General features: G+C 40.3%; 1 protein-coding gene across 5 annotated transcripts in view; it reads right to left on the bottom strand.

Annotated features, from left to right (window-relative positions):
* The window catches only part of TRIM55 (tripartite motif containing 55), a 485249-nt gene that overhangs the window by 85188 nt on the left and 383439 nt on the right, over nt 1-16622 (bottom strand). For 2 of the 5 annotated variants that reach the window (XM_078687227.1, XM_078687226.1), the window contains exon 10: nt 6738-6828. The exons of the other annotated variants lie outside the window; for them this stretch is intronic. In XM_078687227.1, coding sequence (XP_078543353.1) covers nt 6738-6828 — 91 coding nt within the window. The remainder of the gene's footprint in view (nt 1-6737; nt 6829-16622) is intronic. 5 annotated transcript variants of the gene reach the window in all.

Here is a 16622-nt window from a genome sequence, read left to right on the forward strand (position 1 = left end):
GCAAGAGGCTTGCAGCCAATGCCAGACTGATTGACTTTTTAAGTAGTTCCCTGTAGTGCCAGGCAATGTGTGTTTTATAGAGCACAAAACATTTTTGCCTGTAGCAAATGTTTTTTGTTTTTTTTTAAAGATTGAATTGCCAGTAAGCTGGCTGGCAAAACTAGAACTATTGGCTTTGCCATTGCTTGTTGTTGCTCTTTTATTTATTGTCAGTGTATTTTCCATTCTCTCCTTTCTCTTCCATAAAGTGTAGCTTCATCAAATTGTGTACCCTTCTCATTCACTCCTTTCCCCCAAGCAGTTCTTCCTACCACTTCTGATGGCTGTGTGTTGTCTGCCGCTGACTTCCACTTTTGGACTAAAGCACCCTCTACATTAGTGCCCCTCATTCCCTTCTCTATCAAGGCAGCCGTCTTATAAAGTAATTAATTTCATTTTCTTTAATGATATCATAATTCTTTAATACTTTTTATATACTTTTTGTTCCATACTTTTTCAGCTTTCTGCTGGTTCTTTTCACTTATTTTAACCTCAACCTTTTGATACTATTTTTTTACGGCAATCCAAAAAGTGCAGCTCTTTTTCGTGCTCCAAAAACATAAACGAGGGCACACATATTAACAAATTTAAATAGTAGAGGACTATTAAAAATATTGTAACCGACATTTCATACGAAATTAACTGACTGACCAAGATTTTTTTTAATCCTGTACAACATAAATAAATAGTTTAGCCTCAGCGGTCATGAAAGTTCAGACGCTATAAATACGACTGTCAGCTGTCTTTCATTACCAGGAATGAGGAGCTTTAAAGACAACGCCTTATCTCACTCCTCTGCACTGTAAATAAAAACTGCTGACACATAAAACTGGAGTCACAGATACATTTAACTTACTATCACTGCATCAAACTCTAAGTTTGGCCCCTTATTTGGCTTTATCACACCCTAGTTTCCGAACATTAACATTTTGTACTTTATAAAATGCAAACAGGTAAATTCACAAAAGATCAGAGAAAATTGAGCAACACATTTTATGTAAAAGTTGCTGTTACACCAATGTGTAACTGCAGTGAGTGACTGTACCCGCATGCAGAGAAATGTCTGGTTGGATCCCTGGGACCCTACGGTGTCTCCCAAGAGGTCCTTGGGTGGTTTCAATAATAATGTTGAAAATAACAAAAAGGGAGAGAGAGAAAAGGTTTGGATTCATTCTCCCTAGCCAGAATTTTATAAACAAATGGAATCCACTGGTGGGTGTGGGTGGTCCCTACAATGGTGGGGAGCACGTAGTGTTCTTTAAATGCATAACACAAAACATAAACGTTAAGAGGCTCATGAGGCACATCGTACTATGACAATAAGTATGCATTTAACAACAACTTCAAGGCAACTTCATTACCCTCCTTATATTACCTGATCACCTGAACCACATTGGTTAAAGCAAATAGAGCATGTGATTTATGTTTTGTGTTATGTATGTCATGTCCTTGTCCCCCATTTTTTACAGGGCGCGCCTTCACTATTAGGATGACAATATTTTTCTAGTAGCTGCTGCCCACACACTTTTTCTTAGGTCACTGAACCTGGAGCAATACAAATCAACTATTGGCAATGTGAATGGAATATATTGTTTCTTTCCATGATTTTCCTTTTTCCTAGGTTCGCTAATTGCAGATACCTCCTTGATAATTGATTTAGGTACAAATTAGCCTTTATTTATATTTTTCACCCTTCTGTAGAATACAGATTTTGTGTAAGAAAACGTGAGTAAGGTGGGGATTTGTGCACCCCGTCCTGAAGGAGTTCCACTCCGAAACATGTTGACGCACACATGAGGTGATGTACATTGTATTACATAGGAACCTCTAAACACACGATTTTAACAGTGCCAGCCCGGGGGCCAATTACATTTTTTTAGTACACCCCACGAGCCAGGTACTTTTTAACCATCACTAAAAAACACTTCAAACCCCACCACTCACTTACTATCACAAACAACCTCACACACACCTCACATAGTCTGTGTAAAAAGTGCTCCCACGTAGACGTAGGTAGCAGCACGCCGCATCCCGTAGGGGGGTGCGAAGACCCCAATGATGAAGCATGACACCAAGGGTCCTTTTGGTGTGTGAGGGTATTTAAAGAACACTACGTGCTCCCCACCATTGTAGGGACCACCCACACCCACCAGTGGATTCCATTTGTTCAATAATAATGTACCACTTCCGGTGTGGTGCACAGTTTACATATTTTCAAATAGCCTCTTTGCTCTGGTATCTGCATCAGAAAAGTGGCAAGGACAAAACAAAAAGGTGCTCTATCATGTGCTGGGGCCACGGTACCCAAGCAAATGAGGGCACATCCCCTTGAGATCACCAGACATAGAATACGTGAAAGTGTGGTATTAGTCTGACAATGAATGCTGCTAAAGTTTGGAGTTAATTGAAATCACAGAACGGTGTCAAGGGAGGTTTTTGTCAAATATTTGCGATAAACCTGAGACCACTAATTCCGATTTTTTTTTGGCATTCATTCTGCTTAGTTTTGATAAATCAAAAAGACATGCATAAATCAATTGGATATGTCTTGTAAAAGGAAACACTACATTAGTGAATCACACAATTGCAACACATTTGTATGCGTGATTTAAAACTATTTCTTTTGTGAGACAATTTATACAACACATACATATTACCAAACGTTATTTGAGACAAATATATATACAACAAACCAATGGGTTTGTTGTCAATATTTGGGTGTTCCAGTCTGGGAAGTACAGGACTCAAGCCTTTCTTGTTTACACTAAAGTTTGGAGTTAAGGCAGTGGGGATAAATACCCCACCATAACATAATCATCTGTTAATTTATCAATGTAATAGTTTATATTATGTTAACTAACAAACGATATAATTATAAATATATACGAGAAAGACAACACACTAACTAGCACTTAGACATATATAATAAATGTTATCCAGCCCAATTTTAAACTGTTGAAACTAAACTATATACTCAGGAAATAGAACTAATGTATTTCCAATGAGTTGTTCTGCTCATTTTATGCAAATTTAAACAAATACATCCTACACATGATAACCAGCAGCTGGACATACTGCTGTACTAACTGGAAAAACAAAACAGACTGGATGTGTTACATCTAGTGAGTGATCAATCTACTGTAAAACAGCCATACAATTTAAGTAAATTTTCTCTCTGACTACCCGTGAATTTACGAAGGATTCCATGAACACTTCATGAGAACTTACTTACACATTTGTGAACGAATATGGAGTAAATTTACACTTGCGTAATTCTCAAGAAGTGCAAATGGATTTTTTTTCATTTATGGGGAAACATTTTTTCCTTATGGATAAACTCCTCCTACAATTCTACAGTGTTGGGAGTGTTCCCTCCCCATTACCATCCTCAATACAAATTTACCCCTACCCTTTACAGATGTGAACATCTCACCAGAAGGCAAGTGGGAATGTGGCTATCAAGCTGTCATGAATACCCACAAACTCACAAGATTGCAGGTCTTCACTAACATTCCAAGGCATCCCCAGTGGTTGAATGTCAACTCCCTGCCACTGTACATGTTGCTCATACAATACACCATTATGATTAGGGCTCCTGGTATTTTTATTTTTACATTTCTGTCTGTATTTATCCATATTTAATATTTGCCCATCCTATTGGTATTTGTCCATATTTATTTTGTATTTTGAGAAGAAATGAATGCGTAAAATGGCATATATCCACATTTATGTAACTAATAAACATGCACTTATATTTTAATGCCTGTCATGTTTTAGCAAATTAAGAAGCCAAATATAACAAAACCCTACCTCTACAGGTAAATATTAGCATTACACTACAAATATATGTTAACATATGCCTGTATTTAAGGAAATCTTATCTCATTTTTAACTCTCGATGCTGTCTATCTACCTAGCTGTTGACTTTGAATAAATGAAAGACAGCATGTTGAGTCCTTCACAAAAGCTACATTTTCTGTATATTTTCACTTTTAAAAGTAAATACAGAGAGGAAAGACATTGTTTTTTGTCTGTATTTATCTGTAAAAATCAGTAAAAACGGAAATCTGGGAGCCTTAATTATGATGTAGCATGGTGTGCTGATGCAAATGTTAAAAAAATCTTGCTTTGTAAGCATGAAACGTGGATTTACACTCATAATACTCACCATTTCTGCATCTAAGACCAACTTAAGTGTGTGAAGGCCTTTGTATATCATGCCCCATGCATGTTTTTGAGGAGATGATTGCCAAAGGCATACTAACGTAGGTGTAGAAACTGCAGAATCCTGTTGCCATGTTGTTGCTGATATCAGATTGTCTTGCCAACACTTTTTCAAAGAAGACACACTTGAAACACATTGGGCTTGATTCACAAAGGTAAAGTGAGATGAAAGTCTAACTTTACGACTTTTGGTATTCACAAAGGGTATTTACTACTCGTAAATGCCCTTTATGAATAACAAAAGTTTAACTTTACGGGCCCGATTCACAAAGGTAAACTGAGATGAAAGTCTAACTTTACAACTTTTGGTACTCACATTTACTACTCATAAATGCCCTTTGTGAATATCAAATGTTGAACTTTATGACTTTCGTTATTCACAAAGGGCATTCATGAGTAGTAAATGCCCTTTGTGAATACCGAAAATCGTAAAGATAGACTTTCATCTCATTTTAACTTTGTGAATAGGGCCCTCTGACTTTTGGTACTCACAAAGGGCATTTATGAGTAGTAAATGCTCTTTGTGAATACCGTATGTCATAAAGTTAGACTTTCGTCTCACTTTACCTTTGTGAATCGGGTCCAGAGCATTTTCCACCCAGGTGACCTAGCCTCCAATTCCAGTGTTTGGATTGTCATTCCAGTAAAGCTTATGGAACTTGTTTTGTTCTCTGAAACTTTTACTCTTAATACCCAACAGAAATCTTCCATACAAATGAGATTTATCATAATTTGCATTTCTAAAGACATTTCTTTTGAATCAAGCCATTTAATATTTTTAATTGCGAGTTATAGTCTTTGGTAATTTCTTTTACTGTAATGTTTTTGATTATATTTAACATTACTCAAGTGAAACTCGCAATGCTTGTTGGGCAACAAATGCGCTAAATATATGTAACACACACTTTGAAATTTAGAACAAATTCACACACTAGCAGGCTACTGGATAGACAGACAAACAGGGGACAGATATATTTTTGCACAGCTCCATGCCATAACCAACATCATAGGGTGAATAATTGTGGAGAAATTGAGCATTCAAAAATAATAGCATAATATGTCCATATGACCGTGGAGGTTTCTTTCCCCTCCTATAATCGAGTCACACCTTTCCCAGCTGTTGGTTTTATCACACTATAGAGCACAGTTTACAGGGTTCATCTTGGACCCGCCTGGGGGGGAGTCAGTGGGTGTGAGGGGAAGAGAGTGACTGCGTGTGGGTCTGTTGGGATGGAAATCACTAAACCACACCATTCTTTGGATGTGAAAAAGGGCACTATATTGGGGAGCAAGTTGGGCAACAATTGCCCCTTCTTCAACTGAGTCGCACAAGCAAATAAGCCCTATATATTAATTAACATTTAATTCCAAAAACCTTCCCGCCATCCCTAAACACATCCCACTGCAAGATTCCCCACCCTCTTTCCTTTTGAACATCAACATAACCCCAGCCTTACAACTTTATTATCCTACCATTCCCATTACTGTTTCTTGATTGACTGGCCTTCCTGACCCTGGACTACACCAACTTCATTGATTCCTTGCTCCCTCTTTCTTTCCCTACTTCCTCAGACCCTTTGTTTCACCTCTGCTCGCGACACTGCAACAACCACCTTTACGCAAGCAGCGCCCAACCTATTCCCTATTGCTTTGCACTAGGGCGAGTAGAAGGCTTTATCCCTAAGGTGAGCAGGGAAAGTGAAACCCAGCACGCCATCCGCATCACTATACCCTCTATTCTTGCTCTTAAAAGCCCAGGTTCTGACTGCGGTTCCCACCTTGTCACCCAGTGTTTGCCTTCTGCAGTTCACTGTGGAGTAAACTGCCCCTGTAAAATAGCAATATGAAGAGAGTGACAATTTTAGGAATCTGACATGACCCACAACCGAAACTTTGCATGTGTACCATAGGTACGCCATGGCCAACCGCTGCTGCATTTTATTAGAAAGAAATAGTTATAAGATTTATGTTTATTTTTTTGTATTTTGCATTTTCCCGTTTTGCTCTTTTATTATTTTGAGACAGGTTGATTATAAACTTGGAAAAAGAAAGAAGTAACACAATACATTAACGAAGTAGGAAATCCCACTCATGTACTTAAGGTTGTGCTGTTTTACAATATGCCATGTAATCTACTTAATCAAATTATGAATTTTGTTAAAAGCGATTATAAATGTGGCCTCTGATTTCATACAGTAGTATCTAATCATTTGCTGAAACTGTGTAAACATTTAATGAAGATGGATTTTAGGAGGTATTAACTTGAATAAAGGTACAAGTAGTATGTGTGACAGCCAGGAGAGAGGCAAGGGGAGTAGCTTTAGGGGGCTGTTGTTACTAGACACACATGCACTGGATCTAATACATTAGCTCAACCTCCAGTAAAGGAGTGTGGGCGCTTTCCAGGGACCCAGAAGGACGAGGAGAAACTACAAACGCGGTTAGTGGATGGGTAAAAAGTAAATAGTGCCTACCCAGTAAAGTAAAAATCATGTATTGAATCTGGCGCCACAGGTGGTGAAGTATGATAAGAAAAGCCAAAAGTGATAAGCAGAGGGCTAACTCCTGTGAGGGAAGAAAAAAAGGCTTCACTGACGTTATCCAGGCTAGAGACAGTACATTGATTCAGGTTCATGAAACGAGAGCTCACACTGAAGATTGGACACAAAAACACATTTTATTGATGGGTTTCACATTTATTTATTTCCTGTTATATTACTGAAAACATGGTCCTTCACTTTAGAGTTTGCTTGGTCACTTTGGTGTAGCAGTGTATCTGTGAATAAATTAACACAGTGTGGTAACCTATATTGCTCCAATTCCTACTCTTCTTAATCACGTTTTTACTCAATGAGTTGTAACTGCTTCGAGGATACAAAAACACTGATTCTCTGTCCAACCTCACTCACATATGTTAACATAGAACCCTCATTCAACTCAGGCCTCCTGGGATCTCTACCAAAGCAGACTTTGTGCCAGTGGTTGAGGTCAGTTTCAGAAGAGAGGTAAAAAGGAAGGATCTCAAGGACTATGTCAGGAAGTAAATGAACATGCAGTAGAGCTAAAAGGGATATATTTAGACGATAATCAACTATGACAGACGCATATACATCACCAGATTCTAACCTCACTGCACACCTGAATTGGGTATCCTCACGGTCATCTTCTCTGACGGCCTAGCCACCCTCCTCTGTTCCCTGAAAGCTATTTCCTATAGAGACAACGTTAAGCTATGTTCCATAATAAAGAGATCAGTGGAAATGCTCAGACCTTTCTTTTCAAAATCATCATTGTCTCTCTCACCTAAGGAGTCTCTTCTGACTGTCACAAGACTGCAAAAACCATGCTCCAAAGAAGAAACTCAATTGGACCCAGATGACTTAGCTAAGTGCTGCCTAATCTGTCACCTTCCAATTTTTGGGAAACCATTTCAATAACAGTCACCATACAGCTACATATGAAAATCTACAAGACTACCAATTTGAAAGGAGTCCACAATGCACCATAGAGAGAGCCAGGCAGAGCTTTTCTGTACAGCAAGGATACCATCATAGATTAATATTAGGATTAGGCAAAGAAAAAGCCTTCACCCACAAAGTCAGGGGAGTTTGAACCAGGTAGTGTTTTTTGGCTTGTAGAGATCCCTGACCGGCAGCCTGCACCATTAAGTTGTTCTCCAGATGCATTATGTTCTGTCTGTGATGGTCTTAATATGTTATGATTTGAAAGTAGAATAGAGACTTGGCGGAGGATGGGATAACATATCGGGCAACAGATTTGCCTGGGGCTAAAGCTTTGGGGACAGTGCAAAAGAATGGCTCTTTCACAGGGACTTTTCAGGAGTAATGTGAAGAGATGCTAAATTTGGAAGGAAAGATGTGATGGGGGTCCTTATGATGGTCATCTGTCCTGTGGTGCCTGTTCATCCAATGCCCTTCACAGCATGAAAATTATGCACCCTTAGTTTTACCTTCCTGAGCTTTGCATTTTTTTAAACTTGTTGAAGTTGTAAAAAAATATGAAAAGTCAAAACTTTACACAACCCTCTCAAAAAGTCATGACACACACTACCTAAAATGTATATTCTTTTTTATGATGGCTATCCTGTCTAAATAACTGCCTTGTCTTCATCTAAGCTCGGACATTCAATGTGTACCTCACTTACCTCACACTGAACCCAGTGAAAACAAAATGTTTCCTCCTCCTACCTAAAACTAATCAACAGCAAACTTAAAATTGGCATATCACTAAATAAACAGGTCTTCATAATACTACTGATCAACATTGCCAAGCAACTTGGTTTCCCCATTGACTCATCCCTCAGCTTCAAGAACCAGACTGCTCACAAAATACACACAGCATTGCACCGTGTACCACTGGAAGAGATTGCACCATCACACCAACTCAGAGAGAGCTTCATTGACTCCATCAGTCAGCCTGCCTTACCTTCAAGACATACGCAAATATTCACAAAGTTAACATACACTTGTGAGTAATTTTCATGTGTAAGTTCACTCTTATACTTTTGAGTGACTTCATTACTTTTAGCTAATCACCATTTAAGAGTGTAAACTTACTCAAAAGTGTAGACTTACACATTTCCACCTCCTACAACCAGGGTGAAACCTAAGTTACTACATCCAAAAACGAGCCATAGTAAGTCCAGCACCACAAATGATCAACCACTAATGTTTCAATACCCTCACACAGGATAAAATGGAGGATAAAATAGAGGTAGAGGCTTTAACTAGAACCACATAGGATATAATATTAAAATAAATTAGTTTATTTTGACTTTAAAAAAATATATTTAAACTTAATTGAATGTTGAAAATCTCAAAATAATGTAAATTTGGTAGTGAGCTGGAATACATTTACTGATGTTTTTAGTCCTTTTGGCTATGTTAACTTTAGGTTTGCAGTTTGTGAATAGCAATGGGCTGATTCATTTGTGGGTGGGAAAGTGGCCTCCTTAACTCTCCCTAAACTCCAGCTTTGCTCCTCTCTTACCCACTCCCCTTTATTCATAAGCATTCCTTTTACTACAAAAAAATACTTACATGTGCGGAGACTCTGCAAAAGGGGCAGAGATCTCTGCACAGAAGAACACAGAAGATGTGAAGGTGGAACCTCTCCATGTGGATTTGTGACTATCATTTTATAGTGTGTTAGTAGTTCTATTGTATTGTAACCTAATGTACTACAAAATGCAGTTTGTGAATATGCCATAATCAGTATAACCCATATACAAATACATACAAAGTTCTATCTTTTTCAGGCCTCCAAGATCAGGATCTCCAAGAGACACCCACAGCTCCTGGAGTGCTAACGCTGTAAGACTGATAACCAAGAGATGGAAGCTTTCTTTCGGCTCTGTCCAAAAATCTGAAGCAAGATCACAGGCAAGCAGGATTCCTTCTCTTCTTCTGGCAGCAGATGAAGATACTTCCCTTCACGAGCATCTTTGTGCCCCATACCATTTCCCCCGACCACCACTTTTCACTTTCAATCACAGAATGCTCTTACCTCTCACATGTTATGGCCACCCATTTTGTTTTACCTCCTATTTTCAACAGCACTGTGTTACTTCGTAGCTAGATTCAGTCTCTATAAATCCTATACTTTCTCAGCTGACTATGATATTTGCAAAATAAAATGTAATTTCTTTTTTTTTTTATCAACGAAGCCCCAAACAAGATGATCCTACTGATACACAGTAGTTCTCCATGAATAATCCAACAGATCCAACATAGGAAGAGATCACACCCCTACCTGAAAAGTCACCATATCCAACATCATAAGATCTGGGCAGTGCTGCTTGGAAAGAAGTCAGGCCATGAATGCCAGTTATAATACCTCCTCTCACAAGAAGAGGTAATGTCTCAGTTGGAAGAGAGAGAATACAAAGGTGAAGGGTAAATGAAATAAACTCTTCTAGACTGAAGATTAATTTAAAAAAAAAAGTATCCTGTGACATGGAAGATGATAAACCAAACTGTTGCATCCTGGACCTGAAAAGACAATGGCGTTCTGATAAAAACCTTCCATTTCCAAAAGAGAAATACCACTGACCCCAGAAAACAGAGGCTCTTTAATCTTCCACTACTTGTGGAGAAATTTGCATCCACAGTTCTTATACCATAAAAGCCAGGCTCCGTGAATAAAGAAGGGGAACAAATAAAACAGTTTTTTTAAAAACATGAAACACGTCTAGTACTCAGAATGAGAAAGATGTCCACCTGGGGCCACCAACCATAAAATCCACCAAAAATAATGACATAAAATCAAATATATGTCAATTTAAATGGAATCTTGACCCGCCAGACCTAGCAAATATATTGTATACAAAGAAATAAAACTTGAAAATATATGGAATGAAGCAATGGCCAGGCCCTCCTCGCTTTGCCTCTTGGGAAAATAGATGGACCTTATGAGAATAATCAAATGAAAAGATTTCCAATAACAATGAAATTGGGAGGGAACCTGAGAAGAGAGGATTAAGACCAAGTTACCACACAGGAACACATGTAGACCAACTGTTAGGCTGAGATGCAGCCATCATGTGCTGACCAGTGTACTAACTAAATTACCCATACCAGCCTCAGAAATTTGGTTGAAGGACATAGAATCTTTAACAGGACAAGTACCACTTAAAGTTCTCTAAACTACTGAAAGAAAACCGTGACATCATACCAATATATTTTTTCAAGCAATGTTATAGAGTTGCTGAGAATGCCCAAAGCAAAGCAAAGAAGAGGTTCTTGTAGTTTCCTTTAGAGACTTCCAACAGGGCCAAATAACAGCGTGGCAGTTCCAATATCTGCAGCCACTTTTCCAATTATGGAACCTGCTAGATAAAACGGCCCTGCAAAACCACTTGGAGATACAGATCTCCATCAACTCTATTACACTACTAAAACGCAGAGAGAGGCATAAAAACAAAAAGACAACACATTTAATCTGAACTGCAAGATCAGTCCACTACAAAGAAAAGGCCATTTGCCACTGTTATGGCAGACCAGACAGGTGCTACACTTATTACAACAGAATACACGCAGTTCTAATACCATAACATTGCAGTTCTGCAAACAGATGTGCCACTATTGAGCTTAACTAGAACAACATTAAAGAGTGCCCCACAGCACAGCGGACACCTGAATGCTCGAAGGCATATTGTAAAACTAAAGGGGATGATGGATGGAGGGTTGAACATTGCAAGAACTCACCCCCAGTCAACTGATCTGGGTTTAATCCATCATCATTCTTTAGCTCACTTCGCCACCCAGTTCAGACATGGCCATATGCAAATCAGTCTGACCCTGTGCCTCATGGGAACAGTCCAGCCCGACCTGCCAAGCCATGTCTGGACCAGAAAAAGGCATCCTGGGACCGGTTTCTGACTAATCAGCCGTCATCAGCCAGGCTAGCTTGAATCCAGTGGGCAAGGGACCCACGTCTGGGCATACCCTGCCAACTTAGGGCGAACAAAGCAAAACCAAAGGGAATGATGGACAGAGTGTTGAGCAAGCACTCACCTCCAGTCAACTCACTCCGCCACTCCAGTTCAGACATGGCCATATGCAAATCGGTCTGACCCAGTGCCTCATGGGAAAAGTCCAGCCTGAACTGCCAAATAATGTTTTCCCTGGACCGGAAGGCATAATGTGCCATATGCAAGTAGGAGTTTGTCTCAAACAAAAAGTGCTTATTCACAACCTAAAAAAAGTTTAGCCGTGGTTTGGGCTTGTGGATATTTCCATGTATTCTTATACAGAAAGCATTTTACACTGGTAATTGATCATCAAGCTTTCCAAACTATATTTGGCAATCCAAAGGCCAAGATGCCTCCTGGCATTGAACGATGGGGCGACGAATACAGGAGTACAATTATAACATTGTGCATCGTCCAGGGAAGCACAAAACCCTGCTGACTACTTTTCCAGAGTGCCTGAACAAGGTACAGATACTCCATCAAACACATCAGCTGCTAATTTGTTATAGTTATCACTGCCATGAGCCATGATGGTGACATGCTAAAGTTAAAAGATATAATAACACATTAGTCATGGAACCAACAATCTCGACCTCTCACCAGTGAGGGTGAATATCAAAAAATACAAAAATTTCATAGATGAACTGTCCATAACTCATGAAGGAGCTATATTGTAAGGGTCGAGAATCTTGATTCTGGAGAGTGATTGAAGTGGCCCACGAAGGTCATTGTGGAATTGTTGCCACACAACGAGCTTTCCGAGACCAAGGCTGGTTTCCATTTCGCGATGAGTGGGTTGAAAAGGAATAGAAGCCTGACATCTGTGCAACTGCCTTTCTACTAGTTACTCACTACACCTTCAACATTTCAATACTCCATAGGAATGCCAGGGGGAGATTAGCCATTGACTTTTTCAGTCCACTTGACAATAGACATCACCTTATGATGATTGTGGACTAATACTCACGATTTCCATTCATTGAGGATTTCTTATCTTCGACTCACAACTGAGTTATTGAGAGACTAGATGGCAACTTTGTGACATGGGGTGTTCCAGCCATATTGAAATCTGACAATTGCCCGCCATTTAACAGTCATGAGTTCAAAGATTTCTTAGAGCATCTGAATACAAAAAATCAGAAGGTCACACCTCTGTGGCCACAGGCCAAGTGACTTGTTGAGCACTTTTAGTGAGTATGCTAAAGAAAGCAGTGCAGCATGCTTCTCTTGAAAAGCTTGATTTAAAAACTTTGTTAAATCTACATTAAGAGCTTATCGTTCAACACCTCACTCGACCACAGGTGACATTGATGTTTGGCAGAGCAGTGACAACCACGATCCCTCAGTGGACCAATCACAGAGAGAAAGACGAGAACGAAACTTGAATTGAGCCGGAGTGGATGGTGGATGGTGTTCATGATTTTGATGGTGTCTTCAGGAAAGCAGTTAGCGCCAGGACACCCAAGGGTAACAGACGCGCTTAATAAAATAATTAACATAACATAACATCATAACCAAAAGATGAAAACATACGCTAGATGCGAAAAAGAAAATCTGATGCTCCATTTGATGCAGAATCTTTTCTTGTGGTGTCTACCAAGGAACACATGGTGATTGCCCAGTGCCTTGGGAAGTCTATTACCAGAACATTTTTCACTACCAGCGTTTAATTCCTTGTTCAACAGATCTACCTGTTAAAGGAGAGACTAGTTCTGATGCACCAGTGACTACTATTGCCTCTCCACCGTCAACCCTAATGCAGATCCTTGAAATTGATGGTGACAGTTCCCAGTTTCCAATCATAAGATCAGTTCGAGCAATCAAAGTGCCAAAAGATTATTTGAAGATTGTAATTTTTCATTTTACAGAGGGGGAGATGTAGGCCCAGATTCTGGTAGCTGTCAGGCAATGCAACACAGCACTCAAAGATGCTGTGCTGCACTACATGACAAGGAGAGAGCAGGAGAACCCTGTTCTCACATACATGTGGCACTCTCCTCCCCTCTCCCTAGCGCCGGCGTTTATTTCAGCTGCTGTGCACCAGGCACACACCTATGTGCTAGGGTGCATGACTGGGTCTACCTTAGGTTTTGTACTGGAAGGGAAATGTTCCGGTACAAAATACTATGTGTAGACACACTTCAAAGCTTTTCCTACTTTGTATATGTGCTGTACACTGCAGTACGTATTGAAAGTCGGAAAAGCAAGGAGAAATGAACAAAATACTCCTTTTAACTACTGCTTTACAGCGACGTTAATTTTTGGCGCTGAACCCTGTCTGCCAATGTTAATTGATAGGGTTTAGCATTAAAAAGCGTGGGTTGTTGCTTGGAAATGCCCACGTACCACCCATCTAAGGCCCCTATTATGCAAAGTAATGTAAAGCAGCATTTTGCACTGCTTTGGGTTTCTTTTCCACACAAACCAATGCAAATGGCAATTTGCTTTGGTTTGTTAATCCCAAAATAGGTTTATCATCAGGTTTGCATTAAAAAAGTAATGCTATCCCGATGCTAAACTAATGAGAATCTGGGCCGTAGTGTCATGCGAGTTAGCAATGACCGATCCTTTTTGGCTCCTGATGGACTTCGTAGAGTTGTGACGTAAGTGTTAGAGCGGAATGCAATGAAGTCTGGTTTAGAATGTTGAGGACTCAGTTACACGCAGAAGAATAAAGACGTGCAATACTAAGCTCCATGTGTGGCATAGTAATTGGCGGGTAACTAGGCTGGGGAGGATGCTACAATCACTGTAGAGAGAAGAGCCGGCCGGAGTTAATGGACAGTTGTTGCTGTAGAGTCACGTTGGTGGCATTTGCAGACTATTGTTGCTGTAGAACAAAGTGCAGATCTCGTGTTGCTGGTGGTCACTTGCTTGCGTGTTGTTGCGAGTGGCAGGGCCGTGGAGTGAGCGGGCTTGTTTGTGGCAGTGAGGAGCTCAATCTTCGAGATTTTCACCTTTTCTTTAGGAGCAGTACACTCTGATACCAGCAAAGGGTTCATGAACTGAGGAGGCACCCAATGGGTACCAGGGACTTACTCTAGCAGAGGCTAGCAGGGCTAAGGCAGGTCCAGTTGCAGGTCTAGGGCAGGTCCAGTTACAGCAGGCCAGCTGGGCAGTTGCAGGAAGGCCTGTGAATCTAGTTGTGTCCATGTACCCCACACAGGTCAGCCAACTAAACCTTGGAGTCACTCTGGTTAGCCTGGGATGACTGCAACCAGGGTGTCTTTCATCCTAGACCGTAAGGCAGTCCCTCAAGCAGGAAGGCAATCATTGTTCTGTATCTTCCACAGGTCCAGAGTATTCTGATGTGTGGCCTTAGAGGTCCAATATGTATTCTTGGTACCAGCCTTTGTGTGGGGGTAGTCCCTATCCTAACCCCCCCCCCCCCACCTGGAAAGTGTATCCCTTCCCCTGTCAAGGCTCCAAACTATCTGGGGATGACAAAGGGCAGTGTGGGCCTGGTGTCAGGTTCCTTTGTGAGTGCAGGAGGCAAAGCCCCATGAAATGTAGCAGGGTACAACCCCTCCCCAGTCATCTTGCTAAGATGTCCCATCCACACATAAGTTCCCTTTATGTTGCTGTCTGGAAGCAATATAAAAATCCCAACAGCAGAGCCATTCACGGTTATGCGACCCAGGTTACTGGCAGAAGGGAGAAATGGTCGGGACAATAAAATGCAAACTTTCTAAAAGTGGTAATTTCATATTTGTGACTCTTCTTTATTCTTTATAAATTCTTTATTTCAGAATTTATCAAACTCCATAAAATGTCATATGTCAGTAACACAATACAGTTAAATAGAGGATAAAAAATATCAGATTTACATTAAAAATTCACAATAAAAGCAATTATTGGATTAATGCAAGTCACCCATAAATAGAAGGACTCACAGAGAAATACAAAGCTCCTTGCCTGTATTAGAGTTTCTTTCCACAAAGTAAAAAAATAGAAAGGTCGAAGCCTCCTGCGTAATAAGCAATCAAATCACGGAGCAAACATTTTATTTTGACCGTCATTGTTTTTGACTACCTCTGCAAAAAAACTTGAGATGGATAATCATATAAAATTGTCTTGCATTAACTGTAAAAACATTAGGGTTAGGCGAACTTGATTAAAAGAACCATATATTTTAGATAGTGCTAGAATAAAAGCTCTATGTGAGAGCACATAGAATTCATCTTAACACAGTGTCATGTGTCTTGGCCAGACATTAAATTGCAACTAAGCATGAGCGCAAAATCCGCTCCGATCGCGGATTTTGCGGATTTTCGGTAAATTCGCGGTCCGCGAACTCTCGCGAATTTACCGAAAATCCGCAATCCGCGAGCGGCGGATTCCGCGGTCAAAAGTTCAAAGCCTAATTTACGATGGCGCCGGCAAGCTGCCAGCGCCATCCTCAAATAGTTACTTAATTAGCTTCAACAGGAAGCTCTAATAGATAAGATACAGCAGGGGCTCGAGCGCCTGCTTTATTTTATCAGTTGGAGCTTCCTGTTGAAGCTAATTAAGTAACTTTTTCAGGATGGCGCTGGCAGCTTGCCGGCGCCATCGTAAATTATTTACGATGGTGTCTTCTTGAATAAATATGAAGGGCAGGGTTCATTCTGGCACGACGGTCCTGGCACAAAAAATAAACCTCAACAGGAAACACTTGCAGATATCAATAAAGCATGTGCCCTAGTTGAAGCTTAAATTTAGTGACTCATTCATCAGCCCAAAATCAATCGTGAGCGTTGTGGAGGCTGGGCAGGTGTGCCTTCTTCCCAAATATACCATCGAAAATCCGCTGTGATGCAGGCCAGAGGCATTTGCATCTTTGACTTTCACGAGCGCAATCCCCGTGCTGTTCCTGTGACCAGGAGCT

The sequence above is a fragment of the Lissotriton helveticus genome, chromosome 4_1, assembly GCF_964261635.1.
Source record: "Lissotriton helveticus chromosome 4_1, aLisHel1.1, whole genome shotgun sequence".
Classification (NCBI taxonomy): domain Eukaryota; kingdom Metazoa; phylum Chordata; class Amphibia; order Caudata; family Salamandridae; genus Lissotriton; species Lissotriton helveticus.